The sequence below is a fragment of the Antechinus flavipes genome, chromosome 3, assembly GCF_016432865.1.
Source record: "Antechinus flavipes isolate AdamAnt ecotype Samford, QLD, Australia chromosome 3, AdamAnt_v2, whole genome shotgun sequence".
In the NCBI taxonomy this organism is placed as follows: domain Eukaryota; kingdom Metazoa; phylum Chordata; class Mammalia; order Dasyuromorphia; family Dasyuridae; genus Antechinus; species Antechinus flavipes.
Genome location: NC_067400.1, coordinates 586,663,069 through 586,680,059, shown reverse-complemented (window position 1 = coordinate 586,680,059; position 16,991 = coordinate 586,663,069). Strand labels below are relative to the sequence as shown.

The following is a 16,991-nucleotide window of genomic DNA, read 5'->3' as shown; positions in this document are numbered from 1 at the left end:
AATAGTGAATGGATGGAGAGAGCTGGAAGCCCTAAGATTTTTGTAGCAGGGTGAATGGCAAGACCCAGGGGTTCTATTGTAGCCATAAAGCAGATGGTAGTGCCCAAGGATCTGGAGGATGCAGAGAAAGAGCAGATGGTAAGACCAACAGGACCTCAGTATGCAGCAGCAGGAGGAGGATATTGATTTTTGAGTTAAGAGTGTTAATGTACCAAAAAGTAATACATTAAACAAAAACAAGGTCACTGAAGGGGGGAAAAGAAAGAGAAAAGGGAAAGAAATTAGATGGCCATACATCTCATTGGAAAGAACAGAGTTTGAGTAGTCCAGCCTCTTTGTTTTATAGATGGGGAAACTGAGACCCACAGAGATGAACTCATTTGACATTTAAAAACCCTGTGTAAATCCCAAGTATACTCATGATGTTTGTTCAGTGTCACATGGTTTTTGAGAAATCTCTCATTTATGACATGGGCTATTCATTCACTCTAATAAGGACTCGGTATAGTTTCTTGTTTGATAGTTACACAAACCACTGTACTCATTCTCACCTCTTCATTTTTGCCTACATTATTTCACATTTACACAGTGCTTTAAAATTCAGAAAGCATTTTCCTTACAGCATCCCTATGAAATAGATACTGTAGCTATTATTCCATTCATTTCACAGATGAGGAAACTGAGGTTCAGAGATGTTAAGTGACTTGTCCAGAGTTACTCATCTAGGAAGTGTCAGAGAGAGGCTTCAAACTTAGGTCTTCCTGACTTCTAGCACTCTATCCACTACTCCACACTACCCTCATTCCTTTTAATCCCATCAGCCATCCCATAAAGATATTCCTGGTTATGTGGAGTGGACCAGGGAGAATGAAGATGACCCCCTGATCCCCGATCCTATTGCTCAATCCAAAAAGGCAACTTGGTTTGAATGGATTGAGTGTTGGAGTCAAGAAGACCCAAGTTTGAGTCTGCCTCAAAAATTCACTAACTCACTTGTGGGCAAGTCACCTTCTGTTGCCACGAGCACCATCATTATCACACCACAGCTGTCATTACCACTATCACCCTCCTCACCCCCATGACCATCACCATCTCCCTTACCATCATTATTGTCACTATCATAGTCTCTATGATCCCCACCATCTTCCCCACCACCATCACCATCACCATCTCCCTTACCATCATTATTGTCACTATCATGGTCTCTATGATCCCCATCATCTTCCGCACCACCATCACCATCATCACAATCACTCTCTCCACCATTATCACCACCACTATTACAATCACCATCCAACTCACCCTGATCATTCTGGTCATCAACAACATAAAAATAATGACTACTAATAATATAAAAATAAGTGTCAATATAGCATAGGACCAATAGGACTTGGATTTAGGAAGACTGGGATTCAAATGCGACCTTTTGTACTTAGGAACTTGGGTAATGGGTCACGTCCTTTGTAACATGGGGATCAGAATGCCTGTAACACCTCCTTGATGCCATTGTTAGGAGCTTATAATGAGCCCACATATTTAAATCATTTAGAAAACTTTAATGAGTTATGTAAATAACAGTTCTTTTATTACCATCATCACCAGTAGCAGCACCTTAGGACTGCTACTACAGTCACCATTATTCTCAAGATAAGTGGGTAGGAGAGAGGGGAAGGCATTCCAAGAAGGAAGGATAAAAGCAGACTTCCACACCATCACAAAGGTCATTTGGGTTCTTATTCCCAGATTGCTGACTTTTGTCAGATGGGGTATATGGAAGCGACATGTTGATTCCCTGTGATATCAGTAAGTTTCCCGGAGTCCTTTCATTTCTTCACTCATTCTCAAACTCCCTTTCCTTTTCAGGTGATGAGTATCCTGAGCAACCCAAGCGGGGTTCCCCCACAGCCCCAGGCCGACTTCTCCATCTCCCCACTGCATGGGGGTCTGGACACCGCCAACTCCATCTCAGCCAGCTGCAGCCAGCGCAGTGATTCTATCAAGTCCGTGGACAGCCTCCCCACTTCGCAGTCCTACTGCCCCCCCACCTACAGCACCACTGGCTACAGTGTGGACCCTGTGGCTGGCTACCAGTATGGACAGTATGGACAGAGTGAGTGTACCTCTTCCCCCTTCCCCACCTACAGGAGCTATTCCCCTAATCCCTGACTCGGGGTAGGCAAAATGGCGTGCAGCCATGCTCCAGCATTCTAAGCCCAGTCTCACTAAATCTAGGACCCCTTTAAAGGGGTAATTGCTGCTATTAATTCATTCACTCACCCAGATATTCATTCACTCAATTATTAAACTATTCTTTCGTTCATTTGTTCAGTCAACCATTCATTCATTTAAGAGATATTTATCAAGCATCCACTCTGTGTAAGGCTCCATGCTGGGCAGGATGAGGAATAAAACAATGCATAAAACATGGTCTTTGTCCTCCAGAACACATCCTCGAGAATTTTTATAGCTTTCACTTTTGTCTCCCCTCAGCCACTATCTGTACTGGAGACCTCTTCTTCCCAGTTTCCCAGTCTGTCTTCACAGTTTAGCTACCTGACCCCATCCCCTTCACCCCCCTCCCTCAATCTTCTGGGCTTCTTGAGTTTCTGTGATTGGGTCTTCTCCAATCTTGAGGTACACCCCCCTGAATTCCTGTACATCAGTCCCATCTTTGGGGCCATTAGGGGATGGGAAAGAGAGACCTTTAGCAGAATAGGGATAGGATCTGCTGTGGAGACTTTGGGCAATAAATCCTAGCCCTGTGACTTTGGCCAAGCCCCTTCCTCTGGGCCTCAGTTGAAAAGCATCATGGCATGTTGGGCTGAACGTATGACTTGAAATCCTAGGCTTGAATCCCAGCTCTTTATCAACTGGGTGAACCTAACTGGAGTCTTAAAGCAGAGAAGATCTGGCTTCCCGACTGAGCATGTGAACCTGGGTAGCAGTGCCTTTCCTGCCCAGACCCTCAGTTTCCTCAGGGATCAAAAGATGTAGTGGGGAGAATGTTCACTTTACCTCTGAGCCCCAGTTTCTGAGAAAGTGGGGAACTTGTGTAAAATGGGGAGAAAAAATCCATTTCCTGGAGTTATTGGAGAGGAAAGTACTTTGTAAACGTGAAAGCATTAAAGAAATGGGAATGATTATCCTCCTGTCCCCAGGGCCCCGGGCCCCCTCCTCATCCCTTCCCAGCCCAGGCAGCTTCACCTGCTGGTGTCAAACTAATCAGAACGACGTGTGGCAACCCGGGGAGACCCGGCTGGGGTTAAAGGTGTATCCTTCCCCTAGCCCCCTCCTTAACTTGTCCTCAATGACCCGGGACTGCACCTCTCCCCCCATCCCACCCCACCAATCGTACACACACCCCACAACGCCCCTTTAATGTCCTTAATTTCTCTAGCTAAATGGGAACCGGCTGCAGGAGGATCAATAGCAGCTTTCGACCCCCGTTCTCCTGGGGGTGGGGGTGGGGGTCTGCTTGTGCTCCTGTGGTTTTTCCGAGGGAGCCGGAGCGGCGACCCCCTGACCTTCCCCTTGCTCCGGGTCCGGGAGTGGGGGGGGGGGGAGTGGTGGAGCTGGACACATGTTAATGATAAAGATCCGAAACCAATTCCAAGAGCGAGGACTGGCCCCGACGCCCCCGGCCCGGGTTAGTCACACCCCGTGTGTGCCCGCAGACCGAGGCACAAAAAATAAAGCCCGGGTAGGAAATAAAATTAGCTCCCCCCCCCTTATTGGAGTAAGAGAGAGAGGAAGAAAGGATCCAGGGAGATCAAAAGAGAAAAGGATGCGGGCTGGGGAGAATGGGGAGCTGGGGAGAAAGGAGTGTTTGTTTGGTTTAGAGAAACCGCCTAGGGAAATGTGGGCCCGGGGAGCACGCTCGCGCCACCCCCCCCCAACTTCAATCCAGCCCCATTATATTCATTCCATCTCTTGACAGTCTTTATCACTCCCGGTTTGTCGCCCGGATTTGGGGGTGGGGGCGCTTCTTTTTAACCTAATCTCTTTCCGTTACAAGTGGCCCCCTTATTCCTGGGCTTCCGAGGAGCTATAGAATTACGAGTGCCGAACGGGTCCTAGAACGTAGAATATCGGAGCGGCATGTTCCTGGAACACAGGAACCACAGGACTGGGGGAGATCGTAGAACGCCAGAGCCAGGGCGAGACAGGGGAGAAGAGGGAAGTGGGAACACAGAATGTCGGACTTGTGGGAACTCGTAGAACTTAGAATGCAGAGCCGAATGGGATCTTGGAACCCAGAGTATCGGAGCTGGGAAGAACTTTTAGAAAAAGGAGGAACCAGGGAGGAACAGGGAGAATATCAGAATTGAGAGAAGCCTTGTGTTCTAAAGCCCAGATTTTGAAATGAGGGGAGTCGTGAAATTATGATTTGTTAACAGTAGCTGTTTGGTGGATATACCTATTTTATTTGCCTATATTCCGGAGTTTATGTAAAAATTTCTCAGACAAAAAGGGGGACTCGAAAAGGGGAAAAGATTAAGAAGCCAGGTTGTAAAGACTGTGTAGCGTCAAAGCTGAAAGGTAGCTTAGAATGGGGAGCATCAGAGATGGGAAGCACTTTAGAACTGTTGTAGTGCCAGCCATTCATTTCACAGATGACAAAACTGAGATTTACAAAAGAAGGGTTTTTCCCCAAGTCACACCACTGAAGTAGTGGAATTAAACCCCTGCCTTCTAGTTTTTGATTCTGCTAGCAGGATATCTTTTTTTAATTAAAGAAATTTATATATACATATATATATATGGATATGGATATGCATATACATATATAAATTTCTTTCATGTATATATATTTACAATAACAGGACTTGAAGTAATTTCCTTAGCCTGGTATCTGTCAGGTGGCAAGAGCTTAATTAACACTTTTTCACTCATTTGTACAAAGAAGGTGGAAGGCATATATATCTGCATGCTTCTCTCCCCCCCCTCCAAAAAAAAAAATTGTTTGTTGAATGCTAATAGAAAGGGGACTGTCTTTTTCACAGTGGCAGTTAACACTGACCTTGACCTGAGTTTCTTTGTCTTTAGATGTTGGATTTATTTACATGACTGTAAATCTCCAGTGAATGCTACTCTGACTACACCATAGCACCTCCCCGATTTTCCAGTTTTAGTAGGGTCCCAGTCTCTCCAGGTGGTCCTCTTTCTCAGAGGAGCTAGCCAAACCCAAGTCCCACCTCCTGTCATACTTCTTACATGACATAAAAAATCTCATGAAGAAGAATCCAGTCCTAGAAAAGTGGGACATGGGAAAACAGTTGAAGCATCCATCTTCCACTCTATCCCCCCCCCCACCCCGAATTCTAAGTCCTATAAAATCGCTCAATTATCCTGATACACATTTTGGAGAAGACTGAGGTAGCAATGTCCCCTTCATCTTTTGTCATTATTCCCATACCCACCTCCAGTGCAACCTGAGAATTTATCTTTTAATTCAGAACCTTCTCAGCCAGATTCCTTATTTTTCCTTTCAAAAGCAAACTGCTTAGGCTAGGTGTGATTTTCAAAGAGCTCTCCCAGTTCTGACATTTTATATTCTAAGGCCTTTCCGGTTCTGATACCCTGTTTTCTGACATCCTGGGTTCTAAGGGCCCTCCCAGCTCTGACCTCCTGGGTTCTAAGGGCCCTCCCACTCTGACCTCCTGGGTTCTAAGGGCCCTCCCAGTTCTGACATCCTGGGTTCTAAGGGCCCTCCCAGCTCTGACCTCCTGGGTTCTAAGGCCCTCCCAGCTCTGACAGTCTGTTACTAATTTCTCTTTGTACACATGTACTGTTTCATGACTCACATGTGTCTGCAAACCCTTGTATGTACTGGAACAAAATTCTAACTAAGGTTGCTCCTTTTAATGCTGTCTCTATCAAATACATATAGAGATGATGTGTCCATCCATCCCTTCATTCCTCCATCCTCCAGTTCCTAGGGAGTGGGTGGGAGTGGGGGGTTGGAAGGGGGCGGATGCCAGATTAATATAGTCCTGGCGGTTCCCAAAGGCCAGGGCCGAGCTAATGGTGCTGCTGATAGAACGCAGAAGTGTGAAAAGAATTTTAATAGATATGACAAGTCTAATAAGAATTTGTGTCTAGAAGGGACCTCCTTTGGGGCCGGAGGCTGACGAGGCAGTGACGGCTGAGATTTGTTTACTCACTGGCACCGGCCCTCCGCATCTCCTGCCAACTCCTGATTAATCTAATTTGAGGCGTTTATAGCCAGGGAAAGAGGGAGAGGAAGAGGGAGAGACACATCGAGAGACAACGAGACAGAGAGAAGGTTTGACTGAGGCCCCTAATGAGGAATGTCACAGTCCTGCCCTTCCTGTCCCCATCCTGTCGTCCCTGTCAAGGGGGAGATACACCATGGGTTCAGGATTAGATGTCCTTCAGGTTGGTCCAGGGTCTGGAAAAGTCCAGTGGTTGTCACATTCATCCAAGTCACTCCAGCTCAATCGACACGAATCCACCAGCTCCTCCGGACCCACAGCCGGACCCTCGGCTGGGCCCGCAGGGGGCTGTCTGGGCTGGCAGAGAAGGATCAGCCGGGGTCCCTGTTTCCCTGGGAGCTCCTGTGAAACAAGCAGAGGAGAATGTGAAAAGATTCATTCATTTAAATCATATTTATGATGCCCAACTGTGTGCAGAACATGGTGCTAAGTACTTTAGGAATCAGGGAGAAGGCGACTGTATCTAGGGGAATGTGGAGGACTTAGAGCCAGAGAAAGATCACAGTAGGGGGTGGCTTAGTCTGGGAAAGCTTCCCTGAGCGGGCATCTCGAGTAAGTCTCAAAAGATTGGCTTAGTGGAAAAGACAGGGGAGGTCAGGAAGCATTGTAGTTTCTCCTTTAGTTCCATCTCCTGAACCCCAACCCTTCTCCTCTGCCTGTCCCTCCCCCCTCCCCGCCCTGGGTCTTCAGAGCACCACTAGAAAGCTCTTGTCCTCCCTCAAACTCAACAGTTCCAAAACTGAATCTAGAATCACTAATCACAGGATCTCAGGGTGGAAACTACCTCACTGGCTATGAAGTCCTGACTCAGAATCTCTGCACATATGGACTGCTGGTCATCCGGCCTCGGCTTGAAGACCCCTCTTCAGGAAAGAGGAGCCCACCCCTTTTCAAGGAAGCTCATTTCACTTGGGGGTAGCTCAGCTGTTAGGGAGAGTTTTCTGACAGCTAGCCTCATCTTGACTCGCTGCAGGTTCAAATCATTATTCCTACTTCTGCCCTCTGATTAAAAGGACAAATCTAATCTCTCTTGAATATGACAGCTTTTGAGTTCTTAAAGATAGCTACCATTACCCCACACTGAGCCTTCCCAGTTACTTCCATCAATCCTCCTAGATCATCGATTCAGGGTCCTGCTTCTTCCTGCTTGTCAAAGTCCTAGCTGGATCTAGTTCCAGAACAGACCATGATGGATCCAGATGTGGTCTGACCAAGGCAAAGCATAGCTGAGACTCCCCAAAGTATGCTCCAAATCCAGCCCAAGGATACACGAGATTTTCTAAAAATCATAATAGCTTCTTCTTTTTCAAAATACAGGCAAAGATAATTTTCAACATTCATCCTTGCAAAACTTTGTGTTACAAATTTTTCTCCTTCCCTTCTCTTCCTCCTCCATCCCCTATATAGCAAGCAATCCAATATAGGCCAAACATGCAATTCCTTCAAACATAGTTTCACATTTATCATTCTGCACAAGAAAAATCAGATAAAAAGGAGGGGAAGAGAAAGGAAGAAAGAAAAAACAACAACAACAAAAAGGTGAAAATACTATGTCGTGATCCACATTCAGTCCCCACAGTCCTCTCTCTGGATGCAGATGGCTCTCTCCATCACAAGTCTATTGGAATTGCCCTGAATCACCTCATTGTTGAAAAGAGCCAAGTCCATCACAGTTGATCATCTTGTTGCTATGTACAATGTTCTCTTGGTTCTATTCACTTTGCTCAGGATCAGTTCATGTAAAGTCCCTTCAGGCATCTCTGAAATCATCCTGCTCATTATTTCTTATAGCATGATAATATTCCATAACACTCACATACCATAACTTATTTAATCATTCCTCAACTGCTGGGCATCCACTCAGTTTCCAGTTCCTTGGTTCAAAAAAAGGGCCACCACAAACATTTTTGCATACATGGATCCTTTTTCCTTTTTTATGATCTCTTTGGGATACAGACTGGATTAAAGGGTATGCTGGATCAGTTCACAACTCCACCAACCATATATTAATGTCCCACTTTCCCCACATCCCCTCCAACATTTATCATTATTGTTTCCAATAGTATCAATTGATATTGACAATTGGCAATTTTTCATGCCTCTTCAGTCAACACCCCCCTGTAGAATTTTGATCCATATGCTTTTTCTGTCCTGCTGGATCCTTTGAAATGTTCTCTCCCTCAAATCTAGGATGGATGTCAGATTATACTTAGCCTTTCCCTCCTCTATCACAGATTCTAGCAAGGAGTAATCACTTCCTTCCTATATTCCTGTCATTTCTATCCCAGCTACCAATTTTTCTCTATTGGTGAGAATCAGATAAAGAATAGAATTTCTCTTTCTGGGTTCTTCCACATCTGGAAGGATCAATAATCCTTAATAAAACAGGTCAAGAAATTGTTCACTGTTCTGCTTTTGACTAAGAGAGAACTTTAGCAGATGTCTGGATCATAGAAGTCCCTCATCCTTGTTATTTTATGACTCTGTGCCAGGCTTGATATCTGTTTCCCAAATTCTTCATCTATTTTATCTTTCTGACATGGTGGTTCATAGTGGTCTCCAATGATAAATTCCCTTTTGTTTGTACTTCCTTTGATCTTTAAACAAATGCTCTCCAACTTGCCTTGCCACTCCAATTCTTAGATTTCTTCCCATAGTATACTTTTTTGGATATATAATTCCACCCCGTGGCCCCTTGCCTACCTCCTACACCTTTACCTGTTCTCTTATGTCTTACTTCTTCAGGTATATCCTCCTTCAGGAGCCACATTTCAGTCATTGCTCTCATGCCCACAGACATGTTATAACTATGAGACTTAGTCTGAGAACTCCTTGAGGAGTTCTCAAGGAACTGCCTTTTGCCTGTCTTTGTACCCTGGTTCTAAGCATAGCGCCTGGCACATAGTAAGCACGTAACAAATTCTAATTGACTAACAGCAGTCAAATTTGCTTCCTTGTATCAGGATCCATAGTTAGTGTTGCTGATTCTCTATTCTTTGTGTATAAACACTCAGGGTCTTGGGATTTTTACTAATGCCCCCTCCTTTTCTGTATTTCCATCTCCTATGAATGTCTGAGTATTTTAATAGGTGTGAGGCAATTTGATACAATAAAAAGAACATTGAATCCAGAGCCAGAGAACCTGGTCAAATTCTGATTTCTGACACCTGTTTGAGTTTAAACAAATTATTTAACTTCTCTTGACCTCAGGTTTTCATCTGCAAAATGTGAGGATCAAGAAGGCTCTGAAGTACCAATTATTTTTTCTTTGGACTTTTACTCATGGAGTATTCATGTAGTATCGAGAGTGCCTGTCATCCTCCCCCATATCCAAGTCCCATTCATGAATCAAAGTCCTTCTGAGATGACTTCTCTCCCCCAGTGGTCTCATGACCACCCCAGTCACAAAGAGCTCTCCCTCTTGTACATTTCTATATCTCAAAATTGCTGCTTTGTATAGACTATCTTGAGTTCATCGAATCATCAGATTTTTCCATTTTTCCATCTTGTCTCCTCAATTAAATTGCAGAGTTCTTGAGAGCAGGGTACCTGTCAGGGTCTGTTTTGTCTTGTTTTACATTCCCCATCATGCTTAATACAATGTTAAGCATGGATTATGGTTTCAATAAGCTTTCACTGGATAGAAGAGACTCGAGGAATAGATGAATAGATGAATGGATAGATGGATGTATGTGTGGATGCGTAGATGCATGGATGGATGGGTGAATGGATGGATGGATAGTTGGATGGAAGGACAGATAGTTGGATGGGTGGATGGATGGATGCATGCATGGGTGGGCAAACAGATGGAGACACAGATGGATTGAATAATGAATGGATGGATGGAGAGTTAGATGGACGTTAGAGGGCAAAATCAAACAGTTGTCTCCTCTGTACCTCTCTCAACAACTAATTACTTGACTTTGACTGCAAGGCATCTAATAAAAAGGAATTCACTACCTCCTGAGGTAATCTACTCCTCTTTTAAACAGTTTCTATTATTAGGAAATTTTCCCCTGACATCAAGCTTTAATCTACCTTTCTGAAAGTTCTACCCATTGTTCCTGATTCTGCCTTCAGAGATCAAGTAGAACAAGTCTAATTCCTTATCTGTGAATTAGCCTTTCAAATATTTTATGACATCTATTATGTGACACAGGTAGACTGATGATTGGATTTGTGATTGGATTGATGGAGAAGTGGAGAGAGGGAAGGAGGGAAAGAGGGATGGATAGATGGCCCGGGATGGGGGGTGGGGGGGGGATTGCATAGTTGGACAGATTGAAAAGTCTAGATGAATAGGATAAAGAAGTTAGATTAGAATATCAATTTCTAAATAATTTTCTCTCCCTTTTTTTTCCCTTAGCTGCTGTTGACTATCTGGCAAAGAATGTGAGCCTGTCCACACAACGTCGAATGAAGTTGGGAGAGCACTCAGCTGTGCTGGGGCTCCTGCCTGTAGAAACGGGTCAAGCATACTAAAGCCCTAGGGCCCCTCTCCCAGATCCTTGACTCCTGTATCCCCACTATCCCTGCCATCCTGTCCTATACTTATCCCTGTGCCTCTCTCACCCCAAGTCCTAAACCATCCCCCTAGATCTACTGATGCATCATCTGAGGAAGTGGGACCAATAAGCTCCGGTCTCTTCCCATGCCATCATTCTCTGGCAAAAATCTGTGACCGTAGACCATAAAGACACCATTTCAGTCCCTCCTCCAGCATCCCCGCCCCAGTCTCCTGATGCCAATCCTAATCCCAGCTGGATTACTGGACTGATTTAACCCCCTGCCTCCAACCTCAACCTTTGCTTTAAGCAATGGGTAGAACCCAAGCTGAATTATGACTTCTATAAGAAATCTCTCTCATTCAAGGCCCTTCTCTTCACTTCAAATGTATAGACTTTTTGAATGCTTCCCCTCACAGAGGATGCAGCGGGCAAGATAGTTCCAAAGGGATAGGATCCTGGAGCTCTTGGTGTGGTGGAAAGAACACTAGATTTGGAGTCAGAGGGACACTGCCATTTCTGATCTATGTGACTTAGGTTAAGTGATTTCTGATCTCTGAGTCTCAATTTCATCATCTGGAAAGTGAAGAACCAAGACTCGATGACCTCTAAGGTCCCCTTCTAGTTCCCAATCCTGTGAACCTTTGGACCCACATTAGAGTAAGGAGGTCCCCAAGGTGGCACCCTGTCATAAAGACAGTTTGATCAGGAGGGCCTTGGGGGTGAAGGGAGAAGGCACCCACATCCCAACTGGACTCAAGCTGATGACCCATGTGAACAAGCATGACCAAAATCCAAATCCTTGAAGCCTTCCAACGATAGGACTTTGGCTAGAATGGACTGAAGGGTGGCGCTGCCCAGTTCAGGAAGGAGACCTGAGCTGGTTACGGCTGCCATGGGATGCTGGGATGTGCCCTGTGTAGAGGCAGGTGGTAGGGAGACCAAGAGAGACTTTGAGCTTAAAGGAAATGCCTTTGGAAACTTCAGTGGGTGTGCATCTCTGACCCCCACAGTCCCATAGGGGCAGATGAGGCAAGTTCTGATGTGCCAGAGAGGGCAAAGGTCCTAACCGTTCAACAAAAGAAAGGCACTTAGGAGAGTAGGACCTTAGCCAAGTCCCTGGTGCTTGGAGTCACTGTACCTGGAGAGTAGGAGGTAAGGGCTCTGCTTTGGAGCTCTGACCTCCCAGTGCTGTCCTTTCCCAAAGCTGGTTTGCTGATTTCTCTGAGACATCATCAGACACAAAGAGCACTTTGGTCCCTCCAGCAAAGGGGGGTGTCGTGTTTTTTTAGGCCAGACCAGACCTGAGTAAGTGACCAGTGCACAAAATACAGGAGGCCAAGAAGAGAACTCTGGGTTTCAGACTGATCTCCCTTCTTCTGGGGTGGGACAGGAAAGTGCAGAGGGGGTGGGCAGATTGGAAAATACTCTCCTTTGTCACGATTGACTCCGTCTCATGGGTCCAATGGGCTTGCTCGAGGTCACGCTTGTAGCTGAAGCCCAATCCTCAGCAGACTTCACCAGTCACATTTCTGCAGGAGCCCACATCTTTCCCCTTCTTTTGCTCTCTTGATTCCCATCAAGAGTTGCCTCGCCTGTGGGGTTTGCCACCAGGAAAGCTTAGCAGGCGTGAATGGGGCCTCTGACATGATTAAAAAGCCCTACAAAAGGGATTCTCAAAACTCATGAACTCCTCAGCAGTCATACCAAGGTCTTTCCTTTCCCGTATTCTTTGGTAAATGAACAGTGGCCACCTGCTCCCTGAAGAAATCAGCTCTCAACATTTCAGTGGGAAGGGGATGGGTCCCTACCCCACCCTGAAGCAACAACTCCCAATAGGAAGAAAGTGGGAAGCCTAACAGTTGCCTATTCAGATACGTGGGCATCCCTGCCCAGCCACCCCGGGATACAAGCATCAGGTTCATCATAGCCAGAGCTGTGTTTTGAGACCATCGGAGCTAGATTGAAGCAAGACCGCCATCGATGACATGGGATTCTCCTGGCCTCCAAGGATTGCTTCCTCCTGCCTTCAAGGGACTGCTAAAAGTTCTTCCGGCTCCCTGCTCCTTTGAAAGTTATAACCTTGGGGAGTAAGTTTAAGGTTCCTGGCTTCTATTGACCCTTTCTGGTATCATCCCCAGCTGCATCACCACCATTTTTAGCTTTCTTTTTTTTTTCCATCCTTCATTTTCTATCATAATCTCCACTATGTTTTAGGAGACTTGGACATAGAAATCTGAGCTCTGGCTCTGGCTCTGCTGTGGGCTATGGAGTAAATCACTCAACTTCTCTGAAACTGATGCTCAGAGTTACTGAACTGCTCTGGGGCTCAGTTTCTTTACTATAAAGGGAAAATATTGGATCAAATGATCCTTAAGGTCCCTTCAAGCTTTCAATCAGATCCTCTGATCCCCAGCTGTAAAATGGAGATAATAACACTTGCTCTACCTACCTCACAGGGCTGTTGTGAGGAAAGCGCTTTGTAAACCCTGCAGCATTGTAGACATGGAAGTTATCTCCTCATCATTTTTATCATCGTGTCATCTTCATTATCAACTTGCTGGGAGGCCCCATCATGGTATTCAGAAGAATTGGGCCCTTATTGTCTTGGGTGATCATCAGGATGATGAGAAGCTTCCCAGGTTCCTCTTCTCTAGATTCCTTTCTCTTCTTCCTTGTTAAGTGAGAAGTTCCCAGCCAAGAGATCCTACTTCAGCCATTCCTGGGAAGTCAGAGGAAAGATAGGAAGAGTACTCCTGTGGGTATTTCCAACATGACAAACAGCAGCTGACTTCCTACCTTCAGACTTGGAGTTTGAAGTAGGAGTATCACCAGGATGGCTGGATACAGTTGGATAGATCACTCCTCTGAGGGTCAGATGTCACAGTGAGACTCTAGGCCTGGAAGAGATCCAGCCTTTGACATCCCCAGTGATGTCTTTTTTTCTTCAAGCCCTGGGGAGAAGAAGATGCTGCTTCTTTCCAGAATTTATTAACTGTTACAATCAGAAAGTCCTTCCTTCAGCCTAACTTTGGTCTTCAGAGACATTTCCTGAACAAGCATTCCTTCTACTAGAGGTTGCATTCCGCTGATGGCTTGGTGATGTTTACAGAGACCACTTCTGACCCGTTCCTTTGGGGGTTTTCTCAGAAATATGGTAACTGAAGCTTCCCCAGCTCCAGCCTTCAAGAGATAACATTCCATGACCAGGACCAACTCATTTCCCCACAACTCCTCTTCCCAAACTTAAAACAGAACGCCCCATACCTAAAGCATCTCCAGATCCCAGATAAGCCATTTCTCAGTGAACTCAACTCCCTCTGGGCTCCCCAAATCTTCTCTCATGGGGACAAAAGACATTCCCTTAGGCCCTTTCTTGTTGACTCCCATCTGGCGTTTTACCATGCTCTGTGTATGTATATCTATTTAGAAGGGGGGAAAGGAAGAACTGGGAATCCCTTCTATGTAAACCGGTCCCTCATATTAGCGGGCAGCCTTCTCACTAGAGAGGATGAGAGGTAAGAAACCTCAAAAGATCTGAGATGAGCAGTCAAGCAGGTTCATTGAAGTCTTATCATGAAGGCATGCATTCCAGGTGGTTTGGAAAAGCCCAAAGGCCACCCTCTCCAACTATCACTGTAAATAGAGTCTTTAGCGAAATAAGAAACTTACTTATCCCTGTCTGATTGCAACTAGCTATTTACCCTTCCTCGGGGGTCGCCCCTCTGAGGCTCATTGTACATTAGCTCGAAACTTGGTGATGTGCTGTTTGTTTATAGAATGTTTTTGTTGTTTTGTTTTTGTTTTGTTTTTGATACTGAAAAGATAACCCTCCTTACCCCCCTCCCCTTTATCCCCATCCCACAGTGAGTTACGTGCTAATACCACGGGGCCACCTGTAGAGACCTGCATATTGTGTGTTTGAAAAGATACATTCCAGGATCCATTGGGATTCATCCTGTTCCCTTCCTCCAATTTTCCTCCCTTGCTACAAAAAAAAAAAAAAAAAAGAAAGAAAAAAGAAAAAGAAAAAGACATTCACGTGTGAAGAACTGAGAACCAGGCACTGTTTGCTTGCTTTAAAAAAAATGCCCATTTGTTTATTCCCCTGTTCTCTTTCCTCACCAGAGAAACCTAATGGGACCAGAGGAAAGGGGGAAACAGAGGTGGGGGCGGAGAGGGGGGGCAAGAGAAAGACAAACTGGAGAGATTCGCCCGGAAGAAGAAAGGAGAAGGTCAGTTTGGGGCAGAGGTCTAGGACTGGACAGGATCTGGGTGACAGACACCCAGTCTGACTGCAGCAGCTGCCGCCACAAAATGGGCCACCCGTGTTGTGACCCTTGAAAACCTCTGCCCCCAGAAATCTCCAGCATCATGTTTTGACAACTCGAGGACGCCCTCTCTCTTGGGACGCTACTCTCTCCCTCCTCCCACGTTTTGGACATTCTGGGGAGCAGAGACATCTCTTCTCCGCCCACCCATAGGGGTGCTGGGCCAAGACCAAATTGAGGGGGAGGGGGAACCCCAGCCACCTCCTTTCCACAGTGGCACCTCGCTGCTCAGAGACATTCGTGTATTTAATGCTTCTAACACAGCCACCTCCCCCATCCGGGACGTATCCGCTAGTAACATAGAACATTCCTTCTTGCTAGAATCTGCAAAATCATTTGCTTCTGTGTTTGAGTCATAACCATTTCCCTACATGTGAGAGCGAGTCCGTGTGTGCACGTGTGCGCGGGAGGCGTGCAGGAAGTGTGTCCGGGAGAGCGTGTGTTTAAATATAATCGCACCATAATTTATTCAGCTATATGGAGTAGTAGACTAGTAAGAGAAGCTGCCGGTTGCTTTCCTACCTGCTGCCTGTAGGTGTTTCCTTGTAACTCAGGCATAACTGTTATACATTAAAAAAAATAAATTAAAAGCCACTTTGAAGGCTTGGGGTCTTTCATGCGGTCTTGCAACATGACTACAAATACGAGTGTGAGTGTGTGTGTGTGTGAGAGAGAGAGTATGTGTGTGAGAGAGAGAGAGAGAGAGAGAGAGAAAGAGAGAGAGAGAGAGAGAGGAAAAGAAAGAAAGAAAGAAAGAAAGAAAGAAAGAAAGAAAAGAAAGAAAGAAAGAAAGAAAGAAAGAAGAAAGAAAGAAAGAAAGGGAGGAAGGAGAAAGGAAGGAAGGAAGGAAGGAAGGAGGAAGGAAGGAAGGAAGGAAGGAAGGAAGGAAGAAGGAAGGAAGGAAGGAAATGAGGGAAGGAAGGAAAGAAAGAAGGTAGGGAAGAAGGGAGGAGGGAAGGAAGGAAGGAAGGAAAAAAGGAAGGAAGGAAGGAAATGAGGGAAGGAAGGAAAGAAAGAAGGTAGGGAAGAAGGGAGGGAGGGAAGGAAGGAAGGAAGAAAGGAAGGAAGGAAGGAAGGAAAAAAGAAAGGAAGGAAGGAAGGAAGGAAGGAAGGAAAGGAAGGAAGGAAAGGAAAGGAAAGAGGGATAACTACCAAAAGTACACAGCACTGAGCTGAGCTCTGGAAAAACAAATACAAATTTAAAAAAAAAAAAAGTTCCTGCTCAAGGAAGCTAACATTCTAATGGAAGAAGTCAACACACAAAAAAAGGACTTTGAAAAGAGGTTCTAAAGGTAACATCCCTCTGAAAAAATGCCCAACTTTCCCTCCCACTGCAGGGCTGGGGAGGGCAGTTTACACCAATTACAAATCGAAGTGATTACAAAGTATAAACAAAGTGAATACAAAGTTTTTTCTCCAGGGACAGTGTGCTAAAAACTGGAGAAATCAGGAAGGGCTTTGTGGAGAAAGTGAACGTTTCTTGGGAGGAAGCTAGAGATTCTGCCAAAAGGAGATCAACAGGGACATTCATTAAGATCTCACTCTTCTGACCACTGGTACAGAAGCAGCATCCAGTCTCTCCAGCACACAACCCTAAAACAGGAAGGGAACAGGGGGAAAGCCCACTGGATTCCTTCGAGTTGTCTTTGTGAAGTTGCTGAACTAAAGTCTAACTCTTAGATGCTCATTCTCACTTAGTTTGTGATCACAAATGGGTGGAGAGGATTTTAGGGGCCAACATAAATCATCAAAAAGTGACAGCATCCTGGCAAGGGCAGAGGAGATAGATGTACTCAAAGGCAGACATAGACCTGTGCCTGGGCTTGGTGCACAGAATAGTAAATGTTTATAAATATGATCTTGAGCCTTCGAGAAAAGGTTGCCATATTCCCCTATTTTATAGTCTTTGAGAAAGCAGG

The 16,991-nt window shown here is 45.4% G+C and overlaps 1 protein-coding gene across 1 annotated transcript in view; it reads left to right on the top strand.

Moving 5' to 3' along the window:
• The window catches only part of PAX7 (paired box 7), a 157,893-nt gene extending 146,418 nt beyond the window's left edge, over positions 1-11,475 (top strand). Inside the window, exons 8-9 of the mRNA XM_051988399.1 lie at positions 1,864-2,110; positions 10,603-11,475. Coding sequence (XP_051844359.1) covers positions 1,864-2,110; positions 10,603-10,718 — 363 coding nt within the window. The 3' untranslated portion in view covers positions 10,719-11,475. The remainder of the gene's footprint in view (positions 1-1,863; positions 2,111-10,602) is intronic.
• Positions 11,476-16,991: the final 5,516 nt, after the last annotated feature.